General features: G+C 40.3%; 1 protein-coding gene across 1 annotated transcript in view; it reads left to right on the top strand.

The window, feature by feature from the left end:
* The window catches only part of HMCN1 (hemicentin 1), a 200,588-nt gene that overhangs the window by 52,677 nt on the left and 123,985 nt on the right, over positions 1-23,926 (top strand). Inside the window, 8 exon segments of the mRNA XM_040565286.1 lie at positions 2,814-2,934; positions 3,519-3,782; positions 4,048-4,192; positions 8,154-8,275; positions 13,831-14,106; positions 21,733-21,874; positions 22,950-23,077; positions 23,767-23,880. Coding sequence (XP_040421220.1) covers positions 2,814-2,934; positions 3,519-3,782; positions 4,048-4,192; positions 8,154-8,275; positions 13,831-14,106; positions 21,733-21,874; positions 22,950-23,077; positions 23,767-23,880 — 1,312 coding nt within the window.

Raw genomic sequence — 23,926 nt, 5'->3', positions numbered from 1 at the left:
CACTGTGTAACATTGAGACAAGCTGGTCATACTGCTGTATTACCTACCATCAGATGGCCCTCAATAGAACAGTCTGACTGTTAACATTTAATAGAAGAGGGAGCATCAGTTTATTTTTGCTAAATCCCTCCCACAAAGGCCTGTCTGCTGACTCAAAAGATTCTTTGAAGTAGGTTGGGAAGGTGTTTCCAGTTGAAAAGGCAAGGGGGTGATGCAGGTGAGTCTTGGGGGGAGAGGCAGAAGTGAGAAGTCACCAGCTGCTGTTGGAGTCTGTTGTTAAGCAGTAGGACGTGACTCTTCCAGATGAGCCATGCCACAAAATCTTCCCTCCTGGTTAGGGTTAAATGATCATCTGTGTGATTGAGAAAGGAAGAGAAAAAGCAATGAGAAATCAGCAGAAAAAACTTGTGATCAAGTCAGCCTTGCAGCCAAATGCAACTGGTTCAAAGGAGTGTAATGACAAATGAGTCTAGAAAATTTCTGCTTAATGAGTGCATTCCTTAAAGCCTAATTCAGCTGCATATCTCCATCATTGTAAATATAAATACGTAAATATAACTATGCAATTAAAAATTATTTAGCTATAGTAGCTTGATTTTTTCAGTTGTGTGAAACAAATCGTATAAAAATTAGTGCTTTTTTGTTAGTTTTTTTTGTTTGTTTGTTTGTTGTTGTTTTTTTTTTTTTAACCAAAACCTGTGCACTTTTCAAACATGTTTATAGATGCATTTTGGGCAATTTTTATTTTCTGTTGTTTGCCAGACAAGAAAGCATTTTTTCCTGACTCATTTGACAAATAATGTGTTTGCTTTTTGTATTGGGCTGGAACTGTTCTTATATCTGTTTATTCTTATTTCAGTCATCCAGACTGGGAGGAGAAACACTAATGTACAATTCCAGCGATCCTTGATAAACTACATATACTGAAAATAGAAAATTACTAGTTGGAAAGCAGTCCTCTGGGATGAAGTTTATTCTTAGGTGTTTGCATAGCACTGCCAGCTTCTAGTTACGACAGTGCTAGATGCATTTATTATTAATAAATGGTAATATTTTATAAGGTTATTCTTGCCTTAAAACTTCACAAGTATCCAAAAGTCTGAATAATTCCTAAAGAGAAATAATTTCCCAATGGATTATTTTTCCTTGGGTTGTTTACATTGGCTTTTTTCATTTGCCCTAAGATTTTAAGGGTGCAAGGAAAAGCCTTATGAAAAGTTTAATTGTACTGTAAACTCCTCATACAGATGCGTAAGGCTATAAAAAAGAATTTTGTCACCGTATCTAACAAAATTTTAACTGCTAATTAATGCTTGCTAACATGAGTTTGACACACTTCACTTAAATATTTCTTTGTATTGTTAACAGCTGGTTTGTATAGAAGAAGGCCTTAATGGTAGTTTTTTCTGAGGTGAAAGGCCAACCAAATAGAAGCAAATAGGTTGTTTTAATCACACAGACAGCAATTTGTCATAGTGTCTGAACAGCTCTCCCCTGGCAGTTAGTTATAAGAAACAACTGCTTAATTTAATAGTCACCTGCGGCTGTGTTGGAGATGCTTACTAACTGAAGGAATTATGTATTTTTAGATTGGATCAGATAATGCTCTAGATAGATAAATCTTAATGGAAGGATGTCACTTCGATACTGATTTTCTTTACATTGTGTGTCGCATAGGTTGCATTGTCTCAGAAGAAAAAATCAGAGTAGGTTCTACTAAATTCAGATGAGATCTTGGCATCGTAGACATCGCTCTTCACAGCCTTTCAAGTCTTTTATTTTTTCCTACTGTTCTGGTTGAAATTATCCATGGGTTTGTCAGTGTTAGGTGTCTGTAGAGTCTAACAGTGTGCTCAGTGCAGTACAGCGGTTTTTCCCTAACACCCGAGTGGTGTGGAAGTAGGGGAGGACAAATGCCCCCGGGCTTCTGGGCACCCTGGGCAGGCAGCAGGCAGCCTTTTCCTTCTCAGCATGCAGTGACAGAAGGTAGCTCAAAGAAGGCAAATCAAAAGAATTGCGGGATTGAGGACTTGCGTGGAAGTTGCTGTACCCCCAAACAACATCAAACAAAGGCTTTTCACAAAGTGGTCGGCGCTGTGCAAGAGTGGCTGGCTGGGGGTGCTTTGCGCTCTGGGGTTTTGCTGATACAAGCGGAATGAGCTTAAGGCAGGGTGGGGACAGGCAGGATGAGGAGCAACCTCTGCTTTCCAACGGAGACCTTGACCAGGAAGGAGAAGAACTTTAATGTGCAGTATTGAATGAGGCTAGTCTGTACGTGCAGCTTATCTCAGCATATGCAATGCCTGCAATGTTTGCATATGCCTCACAGATAAGATTGATTATGTGTATGTTTAAAAAAAATGATCTTTTTAGTAAATAGAAAGGGTGGTATAAATTACTGTAGCACTGGACATAAATTGTTATTTCTGTACATCAGCGAAAAATTTACACTGACTTTTCCTGTTGACTTCCATTTCATTTCCTATTTTGTAATATACTTTTAAAGTAGCCAAAATGTTAACTTCCAGACGTTCTCCAATTACCATCACTGACATGTTACAAGTAATTGTTGGACTTGTGTACCTCGGAGACAAATCAGTTGGCTCTTTTTGCAGACACTACAGCTGTCGGGTGCAGTATCTAAAAGTAAAGCATTATTAAGGCCTTCTTATGTATAACTTTTGATGTACACTTCCTTTCTGTCTTGTTTTTAATGAAAGCTGAATTCTGTCTACTGAACTTGGTGGATGGTTCAGAAACTTGGAAATCCTGAAATGCTCATGGTGCCTGTGATCTTCAACTTGCTTTTTCAGACATCAAGCAGTGGAAGGCACTCTGTTCGGATCACAGGTCTCAGCACTATTGATTTTCGAGCTGGGTTTTCTAAGAAGCCGACATTAGACTTTAAGAAAACATCCAGCAGGCCAGTGCAAGGTTTGTTTCCATTTTACTCCACGCTAAGCAGTAACCTCTTTTGAGAGTATGTTGAGGCCCCCAGAATCAAGTAGAACTCTAGGATGATCTCTGTGGTGAACCTTGTGATAATTTTGAGGCCACTGCCTTCTTGTTCTTAGGGCTTTGAATGTGTGAGAGCAGCCAATGTTCTTCTCTCATCATATTGCCATGTATTTTTGTGTTAGCTCTGTGGCTTTTATTTTTAATGTCCCATAAATTCTGACATTTTTCGCTATGAAATGCCTCAAAATTGCAACTCTGTTACTTTTGGAGACTAAGAAAAAGCTTTTCTCTTTGGGGCATGGCGGGGAGTTAATAAAGTGGCTGCTGTTTCAGAAACACCTGTTGGAAGTCAGTAATTTCAGCCCTAATCAGTGCTGTGTCTCCTGACAGCTAATATGCAGAGCACAATTTAGAACAGTTTAGTTTCCTACTACTTGGTAAGTAAAGGTTGAAACTGAATGGTGCATTCATGGGATGGCGGGCCAAACATATGGAATTTAATTTTTTTTTTTTTTTTTTAAACAACACACACTTGAAATAGCATGTTTCTGTTTTTCTAGGGATTCCTACCTTCGTGCTACTAAATACCACAGGGATCCTTCTTCCAGCTAGAGTAGATCGACTGGAACTTCTGAGTATTACAGGGGAACTTCTTAAGACCTTGCCTGTGAAATACTATCCTGACAGAAAGCCCTATGGACTATGGAATATTTCTGACTTTATTCCACCAGATGAAGCTTTTTTTGTTAAAATAATGGGCTATGACAAGGATGATTATCTTTTTCAGAGAGTTTCAAGCGTTTCATTTTCTAGTATTACTCCTGGTAAGAGATGTTAATTTCAATGTAATGTAAATTTGTCATATCTGATTTAGTTAAAATTGGTATCTCATCATTTTCTGTTTTATACAAGTAGTATCTGTGTGTTCCGTTTTCTTCCAAAGTTATTTTTCAGAGTTTTGAAGAACAAGTTAATTGTTATACTTAACAGATAATGAAAACAGAAATTGATTTTCCTTTTAATAAAAGGAAAAGACGAGGTATGTTAGTAGCTGTTAATAATCTGTTGGGAAATGTTTCCTTTCTTTAGATGCTCCAAAAGTTACAATGCCCAGCAAGACTCCAGGGTATTACTTACAGCCAGGATCTGTTCCTTGCCATGTAGAAAGTCTTATACCTTTTACTCAGCGTTTTACTAAAAATGGAGTAAAACTAGGAGAGGATCAGTTCTTCAAGTAAGTAGAGACTTCTTTTTTCCAATCCTATTTATATCCTATGATTTCTATTTACTGTTGTATTTTATATCCTATTACTTATGTTCTTTTATTTTTGGTGATAATCGTTAGGGAATCTATATTCTATGGAGAGATTTATAACAAATATGCATGTTTCACAAGGGAGCACACCATCTGTATAGATGGTGAGATCATATGGTTTTGGTCAAAAATCCCCTCAAATGTGTGCTCTTAAATTACCATAAGCTGTGTTTAGAAGTCTAGAAGGCAAATGCTTTTTAATTTATATATTTACAAGTTCTGTAAAATAGATCAGTAACTACCTTGCTCCCAATACACCTCTGCAATTATATATAGATGACTATGTAGCATAAAGGAATTTGCTTTTTATTTCAATTTGTCTTTCATGGATCCCTTAGACATGTGATCTATGACCTATCCTAGAAAATTATCCTCTTTAGAAAGTCCCCCAAAAGAGGAAAACTTACACTGAATCTATCACAAATCTCTCCAGATTACTGTGTGGAAAATGGACTACTCTTTCTCTGTAGAATGCAGTAGGAATAAAAAATAAATAAAATCAAGTGAATAGACTCAAAGTCTTCTTTATGATTCTGCTAGTTGAAAACAAAGGGAAATATATACTAGAAAAAAAACATCAGCAGCCTACATTAGCCTCATGTAAAGCCTGAAGCATTTCAGGAGAAAACTGAAGATGAAGTTCTAACATTCAGTAACAAGTACATGATGACTAAATAGATAAACTCTGAAACTTCCTTGTATGCTGTTGGCAGTGTAAAATGCTGCAGCTCTTCTGCTTTTGTTTTGTTTAATGATGTACCATTTACGTTTACTCAACTCTGGCACATACTTTGGTAGCTGTGTAATTTTTTCCATTCTTTAGTTATCAAACCACCCACATCTGCTCTTTGCTTTTCACATATCCAGCACCTTCATGATCAGGACTCATTTTTCTTTCTCTTATTACAGAACAGATGAATGAATAGATCACTTGAGTTAATTTAACAAAATATATCTCAAGCCAAATGTTATTGATTGCAGGCAAACAGGATATAATTTGAGTTCTCTGCATTTTATTAGTAGTGAGGTTCTGTATGGGATTTGTCCAGTTTACTAGTTGAACTCAGAACTGAGTTGTGTTATCGCTCTGCACTGGATGAATTTGAGTTTTTTGTTTTGGTGACAAGGTGTCATTTTAGCTGTCTTTTTTTTTCTACTTATTTCAAAAAGACAATTGTTGGATAAAAGTTGGATATTGTAGTTCTAGCATGACAGTTGTCCCTGTGAAAGTACCATTAGAGTGAGTTTATGTTAAGGGTTTTTGAAACAAACAGACTTTTTTCATTTTGATTCCAGACGTGCTGTCAACTCTTATTACAATTCCTAATTTTAAATGAGTAATAATATCTGTTGGAAAATAAATTTCCTTAAAATTGAAAAAGCTTTGTTTTCCTACATTTCCGCATCCTGTGGTAGTCTGGTAAGGAAATTGGGATTTTGATTAATGTTCTTGTAGGCTTCTGACCAGTCTGATTTAGGAGACCAAGAACAATAATTGAGCACCTTATTCCAGTGGTAAATGAGCATTAATTTCTTTAAAACCCATCCTGTATTACAAATGGCAACACCAACCCTGCAAAGGGCACAAACAGCAAAACTAGTATGTGTAACACTGACATGAAAGGCAACACATGTATTTTTAAAAAAGAAGTAAATAAAAATAACTCTGGTGGTATTTGTGGTTGTTAGTCAAGTTTGGTATTTGATTTGCTTAAGCCATGCAGAATATATTCTGCCTAGCTATGTGGTAAGTAGCACAGTACGAGCAGAGAAAGCTTGTTTGGTTTTGGTTCAGTCATGCAAGCCATAGCCTGCTGCTGATCACACTCTGAGTGAAAAAGGTGATACAGCGTGCGGAGGTTTGGGGTGACCAAGAGCTGAAGTTCGATATGACGTGAATTATCACTGTGCTCCCTGCCAATGGTTTTTACAGTAACCAAAAACCAGGATGTGATTTGGTCTTCAGACTCTGCAGCTTGGCTAGGTTGTATTTTCTGAAAGATAAGCAGCTTGACCAGCTAAATGTATATACTGTGTATGTGGAGAAAATAAAATGGTTTGGGTATATAAATGACGATGCTGTGAAAGGTGCTGGCTTATCGCCGTAAGACATACTGCAAGGAGTTGTGCATAGTTACCGCTGAACTGTGCAGCAGAAACGTTGAGGTGTACGTTACTCGTCGCTGCTGTTGTATTTCTGTATGTATTTATTAACAGACCCCCTGGCCTGTGTTCACCAAGCTTCTCCACTCTGGACTCCTTGTATGCTTCCATTCTCAGGGTTTCCATGTTCTACGTCTGGTATATAGCAAAAGTTGGGAATAAAGAAGGATAGGATCGCATAACTTCACTTTTAATATACTTTCCTTGAAGAAGTTTCTCACTTTTCACTTGGAAGAAATACTATTTTAATCCTTAGTGTTGGCAATTGCTGCCATTTCCATTTGCCAGCGTAGCACTGTTAAATGTCATTTGACATATGATATATTAGGTTATCTAGAATCAATATAAAGGAAGAAGAATAACCAGGAAGCCATTTAAGGTCACCACTGTTTTCCTTAGATTTTCCAAGTCGCTTTCTCTTTCTTTCTGTATCTACTAAGGGATGATAAATCACCATATTCTGACAAGCAAAATGGAGAACAAGGGGTCACTAATTTAGTGTTTTCCCATAACATGGAAATTACTTGCCAAGCCATGGTGGATATATTTGTGTTCCTTGGTTTTGTTTGTAAACCATAGCAACTGGCCCCAGGGAGTTCTGGGGCACTGTGCAAACCCCCGCTTTTCTCTGTTATGTCATTGTCCATGTGCTTGTTGCACCATTTCTTATCAAACAAAAAAATGTGGTTTTGAATCTTAAGCTGTAAAAGTGTTTGCTTTTAAGCACGTGACCCCACCAGTCAATGCAGTCATGTTTTTATTTTCTTATCCACTTTAACGTTACATGTGACAGATGCATGATATTAATTACCTCTCAGCTTTACCTTGCACAACTTGTAGGAAAAAACTGCAGGTATTTCTCTGAATTCATGTTCTGTTATTTTGCTCATATCTCTTCTGTATTGTGCTCTCTGTTTTTAGTCCTGGATCTGTCAATTCAGTCTTTATAGTTGTTGCACTGTTTATTTTTGTGTGGGTAGGCAATCAATGTGCAGATTATTGGGCTAATGTAGTTAGTGCTTGTCATAACTTCTGCTCTCCTGGCTGTACCTCTGTTGTTGTCATCTTCATATGGATACTTCATTGCTGGATTTTAAATATTTAGGGTGGAGGTAGTCCCTGCAGTTTGAAAAGCAGGAAGAGCTGCCTGGATGTAGTCCCCTTGAAACAGGTAGTAGGGTAGGTGCTACCCTCCCCAATCCATGAGCCTAAGAGTGGGTTTACAAATAGAAAGATTTGATGAGAAGCTCTTCACTGGGAAGATGAACCCTCATTAGCCTTTCTAGTAAGAGCCGTGGGTTCAGTACTGCGACTGGCTCTACGAAGAAACTGGTGGGTGTTAAGGAGAGAGAAGAACTACTGCTTCTTGAGTAGTAAATGCAACAATGAGGTGTGATCAGCTGAGTGAATGACTGCAAATGCTGTGGTGTTAGTTACTGTATGGCACATGTTCACGTATGTTAGTCATCTTTGTAGAAGTTTAACTGAAACATTCTGCAAAAGCTTGCATTTCTTAATACTTAGAAAAAGACTGACAATGTATTTATCTGTTCTTTAACTAAAGTTCATAGATAAATCCAGTTTGATTCAGCAGAGAATCTGTTTTTCCTCTAACCTAACCTATTGTGAAAATCTTTGCCTGCAGTCAGGAAACCAAGTCCTTTTACCTCTTTATTCCTTCAGAAATTTAGTGAAATGTGCCTTTTCCTTTCTTCAGAGAATCATCTAGCATGAGCTGGGAAATAGACCAAGTCTCCTTGTCTGATGAAGGCTTCTATGAATGTGTTGCAACTAGCAGTGCAGGGACTGGACGTGCGCAGACATTTCTGGATGTATCAGGTGGGTACTAATTCATCCTTCCATGCTGAAATATGGTAACATGTTGTACTGGGATGTTTAACATAAAGAATTGACACTTGGTACCAATAAAAGGTATTTCCAGTTCTAAGTATATGTTTAATTAGTATGTTTTTTCTCGCTGATGTACACAAATGCGTTGATGTTTACTCAGGAAACCTGTTTTGAATATTAGCATGGGATTTGTTTTAGTTAGTTCCTGCAAGCAGTTGGACTTACAGAATAGATGTGGCCCACAGAAGCAGAAATTGAAATCTGAGATGTCAGTTGTTCTCATTTTTATTTCAAGCTGTAGAAATTATGTTTGCTTCCTTAATTGTAGGTATTATCCTGTAGAGGAGGAATTAGAAAAGTTGTGTTCAAAATTGTTCTGATTCAGTAAATTGTTGGAAGTCTTTTTTCTTATCTATTATTTTGAATTTTTAAAAATGTGAATAACTTGGATGAAGGAAGTGAAAGTAAGTGAATAAATCAGGCTAATCTCAAAGATACTTTTGAATAACTGTTATTAGTTGATTGCTGGCCCAAAAATGTGACTGTAGACAATTGACTTGTACAATGTTAAGGGCAATCAGTGTGTCTTGACAGGTGGATTAACGGGATTATCCAATTTATTATTCTAATTACTGTTTCTCTTCATTTTCTATTTAATTTAAAATGGTCCTGACTTCATCAGGAAGATAAGGTGTAAACCTGGTCATTCTTTTAGTAATAGTTGGTGTGCCTATGTGTTAAAGCAGTTCCAAAGCATAAAGCACAGAGTGCCACAATTCCTGAGGGTGTTTTCCTCGTGTTAGTTTAGACTCAGTGCACTTAAATGATTATGCCCAAGAAACATTATTAGTATTATTAGTGAAAGTTAGTTGTGATGAGAGAGAATCCTTCCTGTGAAGTGAATAGTGGCATCCTGGTCAAGTATAGGGTGTAGGCATCTGGGATGGAAGAAGAGGAGAGAATAAAGTTGGTCTTCTCTAAAGGCGAATGTAAAGCTATACTGCTTGTGTCCTGTCAGGCTGGCATCTGGGATGTGTGGGTACTGGTTACTGACTGCAGAATATGATTTTAAGAGCTTCAGCTTCGTATCAGCTAGAAATGTTTCCCAAAGGAAAACAGCAGGCTTTACTTCCCTGAGAATCCTTTGCTGTATCTGAAAAATTCTGCTTCAGTTACTTTAAGCCAAGGGGCACCCTAAGCACAGATGGAGAAGACATAAAACCAGGTGTGGTACTTGAGCAGACACTGAGAGGGCTTCTGGGCGAAGTCACTGAGTTCAGCAGGTGAAGAGAATGGACAGAACAACTCCAGTGATTGCACTGAATGATCATGTCCCTACCTGACTATTTAATCAGAGCAGAACTGTGTGTATTCAGTAATTACCTTCCAGTTAAACACCGATCTGCTGGTGTTCATGAAGTTCATGAAACCTTCGCAAAACACCTTATGTTGGAAAAATTAAAGAAGAAAAGCTTGCTTATATACATGGGTAGGTGAGTGAAAACCCTATCCATACTGTAGCAAACTTTGTCGCTTACTTTTCAAAATTGTGGTGCAGTCTGAAGGAAAGGAAAAATAATTTCTGTTTTGAAATAAAAATCTGTTACAGATGTCTGATACACCCAAACAGAAGGCCAGATGGCATGTAGAAGTGTAAATCAGTGCCCTTGAATAAGGAAGACACTGGAGCTGAGTCAAAGTGGCAGTGATGATAGCAGAGCTTGGCACAGCGGTTTGAATTCAGCCTCAGGTTTTCATATAGCTGCTTGAAATCAAGGTTGTCTTTTATCTCCCACATTAGCTAATTCAGAATTGTTAACCTGAATCATGATTCGCAGAATCACAAAACTGTTTGGGTTGGAGAGACCTCTGGAAGTTACCTAGTTCAGCTTTCAGCTCATAGCAGAGCTAACTTCCAAGCTCGATCACATTTCCCAGGGACTTTGTCCAATCAAACACTGAATGGCTCCAAGGACAGAGATTTCACAAGCTCCATGGGCAGCCTGTTCAGTGGTTAATTGCCCTCACTAGGAAAATATTTTGCGTAATGATCTAGTTGGAATTTCCCATGCTGGATATTACAACCATGGACTCTCATCCTTTGTGCTCAGAGATCGTATTCTCTAAAACGTCCCTCTCAGTAGTTGAAGACTGTGCCTATATACCCCTCCATCTTCTTTTTTACAGATGTGCACATTCCTCTCACTGCAGGATGAGCATATTAAAAACAAACAAAAAAACAACAGCCTGACATCACTGATTCTGTGCAAGGCGAAGTTTGCAGAGAAACAGCCTTCTTATAGCGAGTGGTAAATTTGAGATGAGGAACATCTTTTTAGTCACACAATGTACTCAAGTAACATCAATACTTATTCAAGTCCTAGCTGAGCACTGTTTCATATTTTATCTACCAAAATGCTTCTGGTGAATAAGATATCTCATTTGCTTCTTTCAGTCTGTGCTTTGGAGTACGAGTACCAGCAGCTGTTATATTCCACCCTCAGAAATTGTGTGCACAAGGATTCTTGGTTAGGATGTTGCAACTATCCTCTTCCTTACAGAGAGAACTGAAAGAGATTCCTAACCTTTTTCCTGTGATACTGGTGGTAGCACTTGAGAGTAAAGGGGGAGTGTGTGGGGGAAATTGCAGTATTGTCTCACTTACAAAGCGCTGTAAGATCCACCAAGACTTGACACACTGTGTAAACATGAGCAGCTAGTTCTGTTTTGAGCCATACAGAGGAGTAATGTAAGGGAGATGCTTTGAAAGCCTTGTATGCAAACATTTGTAAGAAAAGTATCTGAAATTTCTTCTTTAAGCAAAGTAAACAATCTTTTCAAGTATTCTTAGTTTGACTAGCTGACAGACAGTATATCACAGATTATCCCTTTTGTCAGCTGCTGTGTGAAAGGTATTGGAACTGTGTCAACATTTTCCAGTTTCAAGAAAAGCAAACACTTGAGTTTGACTTCGTCTCACTAGTATTAAATCTTTAAAATGTCAGCTGGCTTGTTAGCTTGTACAGGCACATTAACTGAAGTGCTCTGAATACCACGAATTCAGTTTAGAGTTTGACCAGGGGATTGCTGTGTGCTCACTGTTGTTCTAAGAGTCTAGAGGTGTGCCCCAAGGACTGACAGTCAAATAATGGTGAGGTTTTAGTTCTGTACTGGCCTTCATCTCTTTCTATTCTTAGCTTTCCAAGTTTAAGTATCGTGCTCTTAGGGATAGTCCCATGGAAAACATGAGAAGATTTATCTTTTCTTCCAAAATAACCCCTCCAACCTGAAGTGCAATACTGGAACTCCAGTATCAGTAAGCAAGTCCAGCTTTTCTTGATACTGCTCTGTGTTGAAATGCACTGCTTTGGTAGTGAGAGCGAGAGGTGTTAGGGGCTGTGCTCCGTGGGAAGCAGAGCTGCACGCCCAGCATGCGGCATGTATGAGGGAGTCACTGGTATGCAGAGAGCTGGCCTAAAGCTTGTGAACCTCATCTGAGACCCCACAGGATACTTAAATGAGGAAGAGTTATGGCTGGCTCTGAGTTTAGGAGCAACATTCACCCTTAATAAATACAGATATGTTTTTTTTTTCTCTTAGGCTTGCTTTGCTTAGGATAATTGATTTTTGGTGTGTGCTGATAAAGATTTGGTCTTGCTCTTACAGCTGTCTTACTTCTGCTAAAGCGTCCTGGTCAGAATATTATTCACTGAAGATTTTTCTTAGCAAGAAACAGTCAGGGGTAGTGGTGGGGAAACCAGCAAATGGAATATATAAATATATAATTTATGTAACATCTTATGCATACCATGTACATGGAATGCATACGGAATGCACAGCGTTACATAATTTATGTTCTCCAGCATTTAAACGTTTTCTCCTTTGTCAGTGATATCTCAAGAAGTATCGAGACAACTGCTCCTATTTTTAGCATTTGTGGCTTCAAAGCTAAATTCCAGTGCTCAATTGTTGCAGCTGCATCCTTCTAGGAATGCAATTAAAAATGTACAGATGAGTAGAGCAGAAAGCAAACAATAACAATGAGCGGAAGCTGAAACATAAAATATGTACAGATAGGAAGAAGGAGCTTGAAATTATCTGAAACGTTGTGAGCGGCTGCTGCCCCCAGCAGCTCCATGCCCACAGCTCCTGCCAAGTGCTGTGCCTGGGGCCTGGGGCTCTGTCGCAGCCCCACAGCACTGCTGCTGCCTTCCCCTTCACATCGACCGCAGGTGCACTCGGGGGACTCTGACATGGGCCCTGACCCTCGGTCTTGCTGCAGCCCCTGGCACTGAGCCCTGCATTCACTCCACTGGTGCCAGCCCCTTCCAGGGGCAGGTTTTAGGGACACACACCGTTCCCGTTCCAGTGCCTGGTGGCTCAGACCATCGCCCCCTCCAGCAGCTGGTGCTGGAGCCCGGGCACCCCAGCAGGTGATGCCCAGGCAGCGGGCGCCCCTGCCCCTGCCCCTGCTGTGACTCCAGTGGCTGGCACCCAGCCCTCTCACGCTGGTTTCGACAGCAGCTGGCAGCTGGCGCTTGCAGCGTGTGTGCATCGGGGCGAGGGAGAGCATGGAGCTGAGAAGAGATCTAGCAGGAGGATAGGACAGGCTGCGGTGAGCAGGCACAGGGCTCTGTCCAGCAAGTGCACTGACTGGTAATACTTCGTGTAGCAGGACCCTTTTGTACCCCTTTCTGTCTACTCCCACCTTTCTTCTTCCCCTGAATCCTTTTCTGTAGTTCTGCTGCCGGGGTAAGAGCTCCAGGTATATCCAAGACCCCAGGTTTGCACCCCTATCAGTTTCCAAAGCCAGATTGGTCCCTCTTTGAAGTGATGGCAGAAGCTGCTTGATTGCCCATCAATTAGCGTGACTGAGTTTTCTTGTCACTGTCTATCAAGTGTGTGCCTCTGCGTACTGTTTACTGCCTTGCCTTTCCTTCACTCTGCTCAGTAACACCCTTGATCAGGGAGACTTAAAGGAGCAGTGTCTCCTTCCACATATCCTTAGAAATAAACCAGTCAAGTAAAGAACATAATGATGATGCTTGCAGCAGCTGGTGACTTGGTTTCATCATCTCTGTTAGAAGAGCGTTGTAGTAGCACTTTTTCCCTTTTTTTTTCTTCATATACAAGCCCGCAAAACTCTAGAGTGGAACTCAGATTATACCGTGCATGGTCATACCTCAGAGCACTTACAGACCTGGTTGTGGGGCTGTGATCTTGTGTTGGCTTTTCCCGGTGCAAGATTAGCTCAAAGAACAGCACAACATCCTCTTATACAAGATGTGGTATTTCATCCTGTGTGATGCAGTATTTCTTTCACATAAATCAGGTGTATTCTCGTCAGGGAGCGAGGATGCTGGCCTGGGATTTCTGTTCCATGGGTTGAGCAATGTGAAATGAAAATAAAATATTAACCAATATTACAATTGTTTTGCACTAGAGCATACTTCAAGTTATTTACCAAGAATCCACCAGTGAAGCAAATGTCCCCAAATCTTTTTTCTCCTTATTTTGTTTTTTATTCTGTTCTTTCTATGCAGAGCCTCCACCCATGATTCAGGTTCCTAACAATGTCACGGCTGTCCCTGGTGAAGCAGCCGTCTTGACCTGCCTAACGTTGAGCACTGTGCATTACAATCTCACCTGGCAGAGGAATGGCAGAGATGTGAGGCTGAAGGAGCCCCTGCGGATAAGGGTGCTGAGCAACCTGTCTTTAGAGGTGAAGACTGTAAAGTTCACAGATGCTGGCAAGTACAACTGCATCGCCTCTAACGAGGGTGGATCTACCACAGCATCTGTCTTCCTTACTGTACAAGGTAACAAGAAAACTGCCTGTTAAGCTTCCTCTGACATGGTTTTAACTTGCTTCATCTTTTTGGTGAACTGTCTCTCATAGTAACTTTTGCCGTTTATGCCTGTTGATGAAACAACTTAGAGACTGGTAGAAAGTAATGTGGTTTTTCCGTTGTTTTAAAAATATCTGTGCAAGTCACCAAACAGCACTTGTGCTCAGTTTGTGACACTGCCTCATGCTGTGGGCCTCTACGAACCATGGTTTGATACTGATACTTCTGAAACTGCCAGCTTAATTCTGCTGTACGTCTGTATAAAGCCTCAGGTATCTTCATTGTTAGTGTCTCCTAAAGTGTAGAGCACAAAGAGGTAGCTGCAGACAGACTTTGTTCTTGTTTGTGTATGTGCACACACATGTTCTTAGCAGCATCAGTCCCAATATTCGTAGCCGAGCCTGACTTTGAGAAAAGTTAAGGACTGCATGTGTGATTTTTTTTTTCCCTTTCAGTGAAACTACAGTTACACATGTGCACTTAAATTGGTAAGAGTTTCTGTGTTCTTCTGGATTATTTTATATCTCCTTAGAATAATACTTCTAAGTGTTTCTGTGTATTATTGTATCTGTCATCGTGTGTCATTTAATACAAGCTAAGAACTAATCAAGGTTTTATGAAGGACTAGATAAGATAAGGACTTTCAGACTATGTCAGGACTGAAGAAGAGGCCATGGGTTGAGATCAAGCAAGCTCTAGGTTCATGTTGTTGCTTCAAATCAAGAACAAACTTGAGAAAAGAAAAAAAAAAAAAAAAGTAAAAATGCAGTAATTTGAATTGGGGCTAATTCTGTTGAAATCTGAAAGTACTTCAGATTTGGTTTTGACTGCCTTGGTCATGTGGAGGTTTGAACCGCGGTTTCCCAGCATGCAGTCTGTGGCTAAGAAGAGTCAGAACTGCAAAACGTTACAGAAAACTATTCTGTCTTTTATTTTTGGGTTTTGGCTGTCTTGATAAGCTACTTGTTGGTGACTCTGACAGGATTTCTGCTTGCTAATGATATTCTGAGCAGAGAGGGTACCTTACTAACTTTGTTGCTGTAATCCTACTACTTTATTAGCTAATGGAGAACGTAAAATTATGGGGGGGGGGGGGGGGGGGGGAAAGAATTGCCTGCATCAAGGTGCTCTAAAAGAAAGAGGTCAAAAATGGAATTGTAATGCTTACTGACGGGATGCAGCTCTTCGTGATCTGCCAAGGCAGAATAAATAGGTGTGTAATCAATTATGTAGGACCTGTTACAAAATGTAGCGGTGAGGTGTTTCTTCACTGCTCTGTCTGAATTACCATTTGGATATCTATGTTTGAGTTATAACTGTTAAATTTCTAGTAAGTTAAAGGGGGAGAGGGGGAAAGCCATGAAAAAAACTCAGCCCATACATGTTTGGAAAACTTTTGAATTCCACAGGATTTTTCCATCAAGACAATCATTCAAGCATGTCAAAGGCAAGAAAAGTGCCCCCTCCCTCATTCCTCTCTTCCTGGGATTTAGATTCTGTCCCTAAGGTCTGTAGACCAGCTGGGAGATTTAACACGATGAGCAAATTACATCTGGCAGGTTTTTACAGTAGAGATAGAGAAGTTTAGTGCTGCCACAGCAGAATATTTAGTTTCAAATCATTTATATGTGTAGAATGATTATATCAAATAGTTGAGAATTACGTTTTGGCTGGTATTGGTATTGCTAACAGGTTTAAAACGTGCCTGAGATAACCTTCTTGGACAGTTTACACAGGGTTAGTTGGCAGTCTGAGAAGCATTTTCTTCTATTTCTGATGAAAGATGCTTGGAATAGAATAGAGGTAGCAAATGTAGCAAACAGTGAGCTGCAGCTGAACTCAGATTCCTGCAGCAATGTCTGTCTTGTGGTGTTTGGAAAATGTAATCTCCAGCCAACCTTTTGAATGGCTGTATGCAGAAGCTGAGTGGTGTCAGGATGGTTGTATGTGTATTGTTTTACTTTGCTTGAACCAAATGATTTTAACCAAATTTCTGGAGGTACTCGGATGTATGATTAACTGTTCACAGCCCATACTGTTTGTTAGGGTCCAGAAGAATATTGAAAAGAATGGTTTATATTTGACAGCAAAAGAGTCAAGGATGGCTTATTGTAAGGAGAAAAAGCTTAAAGGGGTTGTAATGTTTTCCTTCTGAAAGAAGGCAATTTGTGGTCTTATTAATAGATAGAGATGGGTTCATGCTTTATGTAGCTGCACGTAATTCTGAATGTCATATTAAATTCATATCAGATCCCTTTATTATTGTTGGCACAGATCCAATACAGACCTCTGAATTTTGGGTCATAAGAGAACAAGCAATGCTTTCATCCCCATTTTCTTTCTGCAGTAGGAGTTAAGGCAGAGAACAAATGTTTTCAGCTCTAAAAATAATCCAGCGTCTGCTTTACAAGTGGGTTGTAGTAAACCCTTGTTTTGAATAGAATTGTTTTGAAATTTTTTTGGTTTGATAGCTCTTCTGAAAGGGAATGTTCATCTGATTTTTAATTTTTTATGTTCTTTTTAGACCAGCAGCTGTACAAATACAGCCTGATACTTGAATGGGAGTTGACTTTTTTCCCCGGTTGCATGTTCTGTGTTAGCTGCTGTACTGAGCCATGACTTGTTCGTCACCAGCACCGAGCCCAGCTGGCCGAAAGTCCTGTTTAAAAACTGTGCCCGCCTGTGGCATGGTGCTGTGCTGCTCGCAGCAGGCTGGAAGGTCTCGGAACTTGTGGCCTTTGAGATACTGAGGCGTACAGTCTCTTGGGCCTCCTAGGGTTGTGTTGGTGTTGAGTCAGTGCTCTGACTTCTAAAGTGCACCCTCAGTTTTGGACGTTATTACAAGGTGGATCCATAGTGTAAATGGCTCAACTCCTCTCAACAGGTTGGACTTGTAACCTGTTCCCACCGTAGCACTTCCTGCTCTAAAAGGAAAGGAAGTAAAATGCAGTTAAACTTCCAGCACTTCTTTGATGCAAAAGACAAAGTTGTCTGAAAGAAAAAGAGCTGAATCAGTAGGTGTCCCTCTGCTAGGTGCTGATTGCCACTCACAGCAGGCTCAGAGGTGGTCAGTGAGCTGCCCTTCAGAAGCGAGCTTCCTGTGCAGGAGAAGCAAGTTAGCAGCAGGGTCAAGAACTGCCCGAGCAGCCCCTCTCGAGTTCTCTGTAGCTCAGGAAAATCAGCGAGAGTCCCAAAGTTTGCTCATCTGCTCCCCGTACTGTGGTTCCTAAGAGGTTCTTGTCTGCATTCAGAGAAAGGGAGCTGATGGGGCAAAAAGGTTTGCGCTATAAGACCAGTCGCTGACAGCTTGTTTTTATGACTCGGCTTGAATTTATTATTCCAGGCATTTCTTTTGTTAAAATTCCTTTGTGATATCCTCTACAGATCAGTGCAGAAGTGGGACAAACAAAGCTTTCTCATCCAGCTAAAAATATCTTTTGGTTTTCCAAGTCTCTTCTGTATCATTTATCACAAATTCATCTAAATAAGTGGTGATTAATTTCTTGTAATTTTTGTAATATTCAGATTATGCATAGTAGGGAGAGTACTTACTGCAATGAATTTGAGTTCAGACTTGATGAAGGATGAAAAATTAGGGCGTTAAATAAAACAGGATGTGTTAAGTGTCATGCATCTTAATGAGCAAGCGCATGACATCAAATGAGAGAGATTATTTTCTAGTTGCTTTCTCATGGAAAGTCTAGCTCTTTAGAAGAATTTTTAAGAAATTTGAAGGAGCAGAACCAAATTTAGAAGTCAGCATTTCTAGATGTATGCTGACCCACCCAAACCTGTGGCTCATTGCATTCCCTCCAAATCCCATGGGAACTAGCTTCTTGCAGGGTATTTGGCCTCTGTTACTGCCATAGTTGTAAAAAGCACAAGCAAATGATTAGTTTAGCTGTTAAGTATTGTACCCGCAGCTGTAAGAAAAGTGTTGGATTGGCACCCCTTCCGGGAGGGCTGCATGCAGTCCTTGGTACAGATTGCTCACAGGAGCATGAACAAATTCAGTCCATCATTTGATGGAAATCAAACCCTTGTAAAAATAAATAAATAAATAAAAATTCTGCAGCAAGTGTATGCAAACTTCTGAAGTGATTGCATTATGACATGGTTGGTTTTGATCAAAATATGTTTAAATAGTTAATCAGCCTTGTTAGGACATTACTTGTCAGGTTAACAGTTGGAATCCTTCAGCTTTTCAAAGATGCTCTTAGCAAAAATGGAAGAAATAAGCTTGAGGGTGCTGCACAAAAAATATTGATAAAAGTAATGGTTCAGTCAAATATCCTCTACAGCGTGGCTTGGGGGAAAAGCTTCTGTTGGAAAAAAGATGCAGAAAGTAATGACAAATATTGTCAGCGAGACTGTTTGCTTTTTGCTAATAAATGGTGATAAATATTTTTTTAATGTTGAATAAAAGAAAAAATTGGCATTTGCTGTCCTTTCATTCATGTTAAGTTAAATTTCTTCTAATGATTTAAATGGACCAAGGAAAGGTGCAAGTGTGAGTGTTTCAGAGTCTGGAGTCTCCATACCAACCTTCACTATCTTCAGAAGAATCACACGTGATCTTTGTTTAAAAGGCTATATGTATATATATTATTTTTTTTTTCTACAGACTTGAATGGGATGAGTATGGTAAGGAGCTTGTGCTTCTCCTGCCCACGCACAAATCTCGTCCCTTCTGGTACAAACAACAAAGCAAAAGAAATCAAGTTGTCCTGCCATAAAAGAAAGCCAATTCTGTGCCCCCGGCTGGCTTTTGAGCAAGAAAACGAGATGGTTAATTAGTGCTGACTGTGGCCTTGGGGGGCCTAGGTGGTAGCTTGAGTATTACAGCTGTGTCTGTTGACTTCTTTTAATTAATTTAATAGCTTGCGTGTTAAATATTACTTGCGCCTTCTTTTGCTCACCTGGTGCTATTGCAATGTGACAATAACTTTGTGGGTGACAGTGTCACAGCACAGTGTGTAACTGCTATCTGAAACAAAGAGCTTCCTAATATCAACAGGAGCGCAGGCCTTCCCTAAGACCAAAGCATGCAGAATATCTCCCAGTGTTTCTTGGCAGGATTTAAAACAAAACAAAAAAATAGCTGAGAAAGCTGTGCACGTCCTCAATCACTTGAGGACAATCCTGTAGCCTGCATCCATTTCTTGCCTCTCCCTACCCCCTCATGTCTGGATTTGATCCCGGTATTACTGACGCTGCGGCTTTGCCTTCCTCTGGTGCCTTTCATCCAGGGTTCTGGAGGATTCAGACCCTCACGAGATGCTAGAGGGGCTTTTCAGGACCCTGTGGAATCCCCTCTAGAAGTGAAAATGAAACTGGGGGGAGGTTAACACCATGAATTTAAGAAAGAAAAGGATGAGGCAGTATGTAGATGCATCTGTGTTTAGTTTTGCAAATCTGTGTGCAAATTAGTTGCTGTTTATTACTTAGTTTTTTCCTTGCCTTTGGCAGTGTGGCCATGTGGTTTTGCATGCATTTTTACAAGGATCGCAGGATCCTTGACATGCTGACACGTTCCCTCAGTGACTGAAAGCAGAGGCCACGGATCCTGGCACTGGCTCTGCTCCCCCACGACACCCGCTGCCAGACCGTGGCCAAAAGCCTTCCTCGGCACAGCTCCTGCCTTCTCTCGACAGAGGGGCTTTATGTGTGGGACAGGGGCCTGCAGATAGGTTTTCATGAAATACTAACAGACGTGAATTAATCGTGAAATCCAAAGCACAAAGCGTGTTGCAATTGTTCTAAATGAAAGTATACTACAGAGGTTAAATAACAGCATGTTCGGGGCTTGTATGCTGATGCTACCACTAATATATTTTAAAACTATATATGTATATTTGATAAATTTTAAAACTATTTTTCTGTTCCTTGGCAAACTTGCTTTCAGACGCAGTAAGATGCCCTGTGGAGACAAATCAGCCTATAGCAACTGGGATCGAGGTCTTCTGCTGTTCTTGTCTGTGCCCTGAATTTGATGTTTAATTTCTCATTGTCTCCATTGCTCCATCAGCACCGGAGGCACTAATCCCCTCTCCCTTAGTGTGCTGAGGCTGCTGGGGGCTCCAAGTTCTGCGTGGCGATGCGCAGACCTCGCAGAAGCAGCACGGATGGGCAGCAGCAAGGCAGGCTGTGCCATGGGGCGGGAGCCCTGTGGTTGTGTCAGCAGCTTTTTAAGCACCTGTCATTGCACCACAGAGCTTAGACAACAGTCTTCCCCCTGCAGTGATTGTCCGAAGGGCATGCTGTTAATTGTTTCAGGGAAAGGAGCTGCTTTGTTTCTGTTTGCATGGTGACGGACTGAACAAGGAAAGATCATGCTATTAACCTGAAAGTTGCCTAGCATGACACCTTTATGTTGTCCTTGATGGATTATGCCACACATAAACGCATTGCGGCTGTCCTCGCTGTTGCACATGTTTTTCTTAGCAGCAACAAAAACGTCAGATGTGTCACCTGAGTCTGTAGGAGGCTGTAATTCCCACAGACACTAATGAAAAAGAGCTATGGAGAGCAGCCCTAGATTCAAGGTACCTCTGTGTATGTGTATTCAGCATCTTTTACTCTCCAAAAAGAGTTAAGCTTAGGATTTTCTGTCTAAACTTGCTAGTAAGAATCATCTGCAGAGGAACACACAGTAAAACTCCAGCAGTGGCTGATGAAGGAACAGGAAAGCTCCCCAAACAAAGATCTAGCAGCCAGTGTCATGCCTGAGTAAGGTGAAGGAGCAGCAGTTCCTACTACAGGGCGCTACTTTTTCTTACGCTGAGTGGTGTAGATCTTCTCCTTGCTGCTAGTAGGCAAAATCATAAGTACCATAGAAGAAAATGTCAGTTATCACAGTGAATTGTTTTGGTGGTCTTTATTGAGACAATCTGTCTAAGGATATAAGTGGATGAATTTGATGAAGCTCACCAGTCTCTCTTCTTGAGAAAATACAGCTGAAATCCATTCTTATTTCAGCCTGGCCTCATGATCTTGGTGGGTTGTGTTGGTGAACTTTGCTCATTTCTGGTGGGTTTTTGACAGAATTCATGCCTACATATAAGAGCTCCAGATTCTGTATCTCAGAATGAAGCAAACTGTGTAGACATGTGAATTCATGTAGCCTGAATCCTGAATTAGTAACTTCTTTGTAAAAGCATGTGTGTTTTATGTGGAGGAAGTGGTACACTGTGGTACAGAAAAAGAAGAAGGGAGTGGCCTGTGAAAAAGGATTGCTAATTCAAGAAGAAACTCTTTGAATAATGTTATAGGTAGAAGAAACTTTAAAAAAACATGTTATCACCAGACTGGTTATATTTTAGTACAGTAATTGACCTTATGAGTCAGTTCATGTGTGTCTGATGGTCATTATTTGTGCTAAGTGGAGGCAGTTGTACGGGAACAATCATGTGACCTTTATCAGGACTCATTCAGGACTCATTTTCTCACTATAGAACTGTTTGGAAACAGAAATAAAATGATTGTTATAATGTGTAAGCGCTATATTATATACATATATAATGTGTATATATATATAATTATAATTATAATGTGTAATCAATCTTCTTAATTGCTGCTTTTCTTTTCTTCTAATAGAACCACCTAGGGTTCTCATTTCGCCTAAGAATCAGACTTTTACAGAAGGCTCTGAAGTGTCCATCAGATGTTCTGCAACAGGTTATCCAAAGCCAACAGTAGTATGGACACACAATGAAATGTTTATTATTGGTTCATACAGGTAGGAATTAAATTCTCTCTCTCTCTCTCTCTCTCCCCCTCTCCTCCTTTTATATGTATGAGAAAGAAGTTGTGAAGATTGCTGAAATACTCTGACTTTCTTCCACAGGAGCCTGCAAGTTTAGGAAATAGTACCTCAACTTTCATCTTTATAACTCTTTAATTTCAATTACCTCATCTCTAAACTAGAAATACTGTGATTAGCACCTCCATGTTCTTCTTGTAGTGAGGGGCCCAAAACTGAACACACAATTCAAGGTACGGCCTCACCAGAGCCGAGTACAGAGGGACAATCACTCTCCTGGTCCTGCTGGCTGCACTATTCCTGACCCAAGCTAGGATGCCGCTGGCCTTCTTAGCCACCTGAGCACACCACCCGCTCATATTCAGCCAGCTATCAACCAATATTCCCAGGTCCCTTTCTGACGGGCAGCTTTCCAGCCACTCCTCCCCCAGCCTGTAGCACTGCTTGGGGTTGTTGTGCCCCAGGTGCAGGACTCGGCACTTGGCCTTGTTGAACCTCATAGAGTTGGCCTCAGCCCATCGGTCCAGCCTGTCCAGACCCCTCTGCAGAGCCCTCCTGCCCTCGAGCAGATCAACACTCACGCCTAACTTGGTGTCACCTGCAAACTTACTGAGGGTGCACTCGATCCCCTCATCCAGATCATCGATAAAGATATTGAAGAGAACTGGCCCTAGTACTCAGCGCTGGGGGATTCCACTAGTGACCGGCCTCCAGCTGGACTTAACTCCATTAACCATGAGTCTTTGGGCCCAGACACACAGCCAGATTTTAACCCAACCAAGCGTATACCCGTCCAAGCCTTGAGCAGCCAGTTTCTCCAGGAGAATGCTGTGGGAATGTTTTTTACAAGATTTAACTCAATTGTCTTCATAACATGCATTGATTTCCTCTAATAGAAATAATAATACCAAGTTGTTTATGTTGTTTATCATGAGAAAAAGCAATACCTGTTTGTAAACCATCTGGTCATGCTGCTGTTGTTGCTTGGAGTGTAGATGTAACACTTTTTTCTTTAACTAGCCGTTTTGGTTGGTCCCCTATGTATTTCCAGGTACAGGCTGACCCCAGAAGGCACCTTGATCATAAGAAAGGCAATTCCAAAAGATGAGGGAGTTTATGGTTGCTTGGCAAGTAACTCAGCTGGGACAGAGAAACAGACATCCAGCCTTACATACATTGGTAAGTAAAAGAAGTGATGTAGTGAAACTAAAAAAGCAAACTAATACAACATCAGGGTGGTACAGTTAGAATTTGTGATACTATGCAGCTCATATTTGTCGAAATTTCCCAAAGCTCTGGAGAGATTTGTCCCTTTTGTTTTCTGTTAAAATCTGAACAGTATTGTTAGGATGCATTAGTAGCTTCCTGTTTCTTATGCTGTTTAAAAAAAAAAAAATATTGAATACTAATGTAGGGTAGGCATGCAAAACTCAGTAGGTCTTTGGAGAAGGAATCATGTTTCTGTAAATTCCTGTAGTGTGCTTAGCCATCTGGAGTCCTAGTCCAAATCATATCCCCTAAATACTATCCTATATTTTAATAGAGTACTAAAATTCTTAGTGACCAAACTTTGGCTGAAGAGGGAGAGAAAGGCTTTGAAGCTTTTTACTTTCTAAATGGTCAAACTCTTCCAATTCTTTCCTTCTATTCCTGCATATTCTATATAAGGTCCAGGTGTTCTGACATTCCAAACTCTACTCTTTTTTTCTGTTATCTAGTATTTATCTGTCACCTCACATGATTTTAAAGCCTGTTTGATTTTTAGTGCAAATATTTTTTGTATACCAAGAGAAAGTTAAGTCTTTCATCTTAAAAATGGTGAATGCTTTTGATGAGGAACTCATTTTCTCTCTGTTGTTTCTTTATAGAGGGCCCAACATTGACTGTAGTTCAGAGTGAAATTCTGGTTGCTCTTGGAGACACAACTATTATGGAATGTAAAACAACTGGAATCCCACATCCCCAGGTTAAATGGTTTAAAGGTGCACTTATTTATTTACTTTAACAGCAATATTTAGAACAACGATC

Source organism: Cygnus olor, chromosome 8 (genome assembly GCF_009769625.2).
Source record: "Cygnus olor isolate bCygOlo1 chromosome 8, bCygOlo1.pri.v2, whole genome shotgun sequence".
Classification (NCBI taxonomy): Eukaryota; Metazoa; Chordata; class Aves; order Anseriformes; family Anatidae; genus Cygnus; species Cygnus olor.
This window is presented reverse-complemented; position numbering and strand designations above follow the sequence as displayed.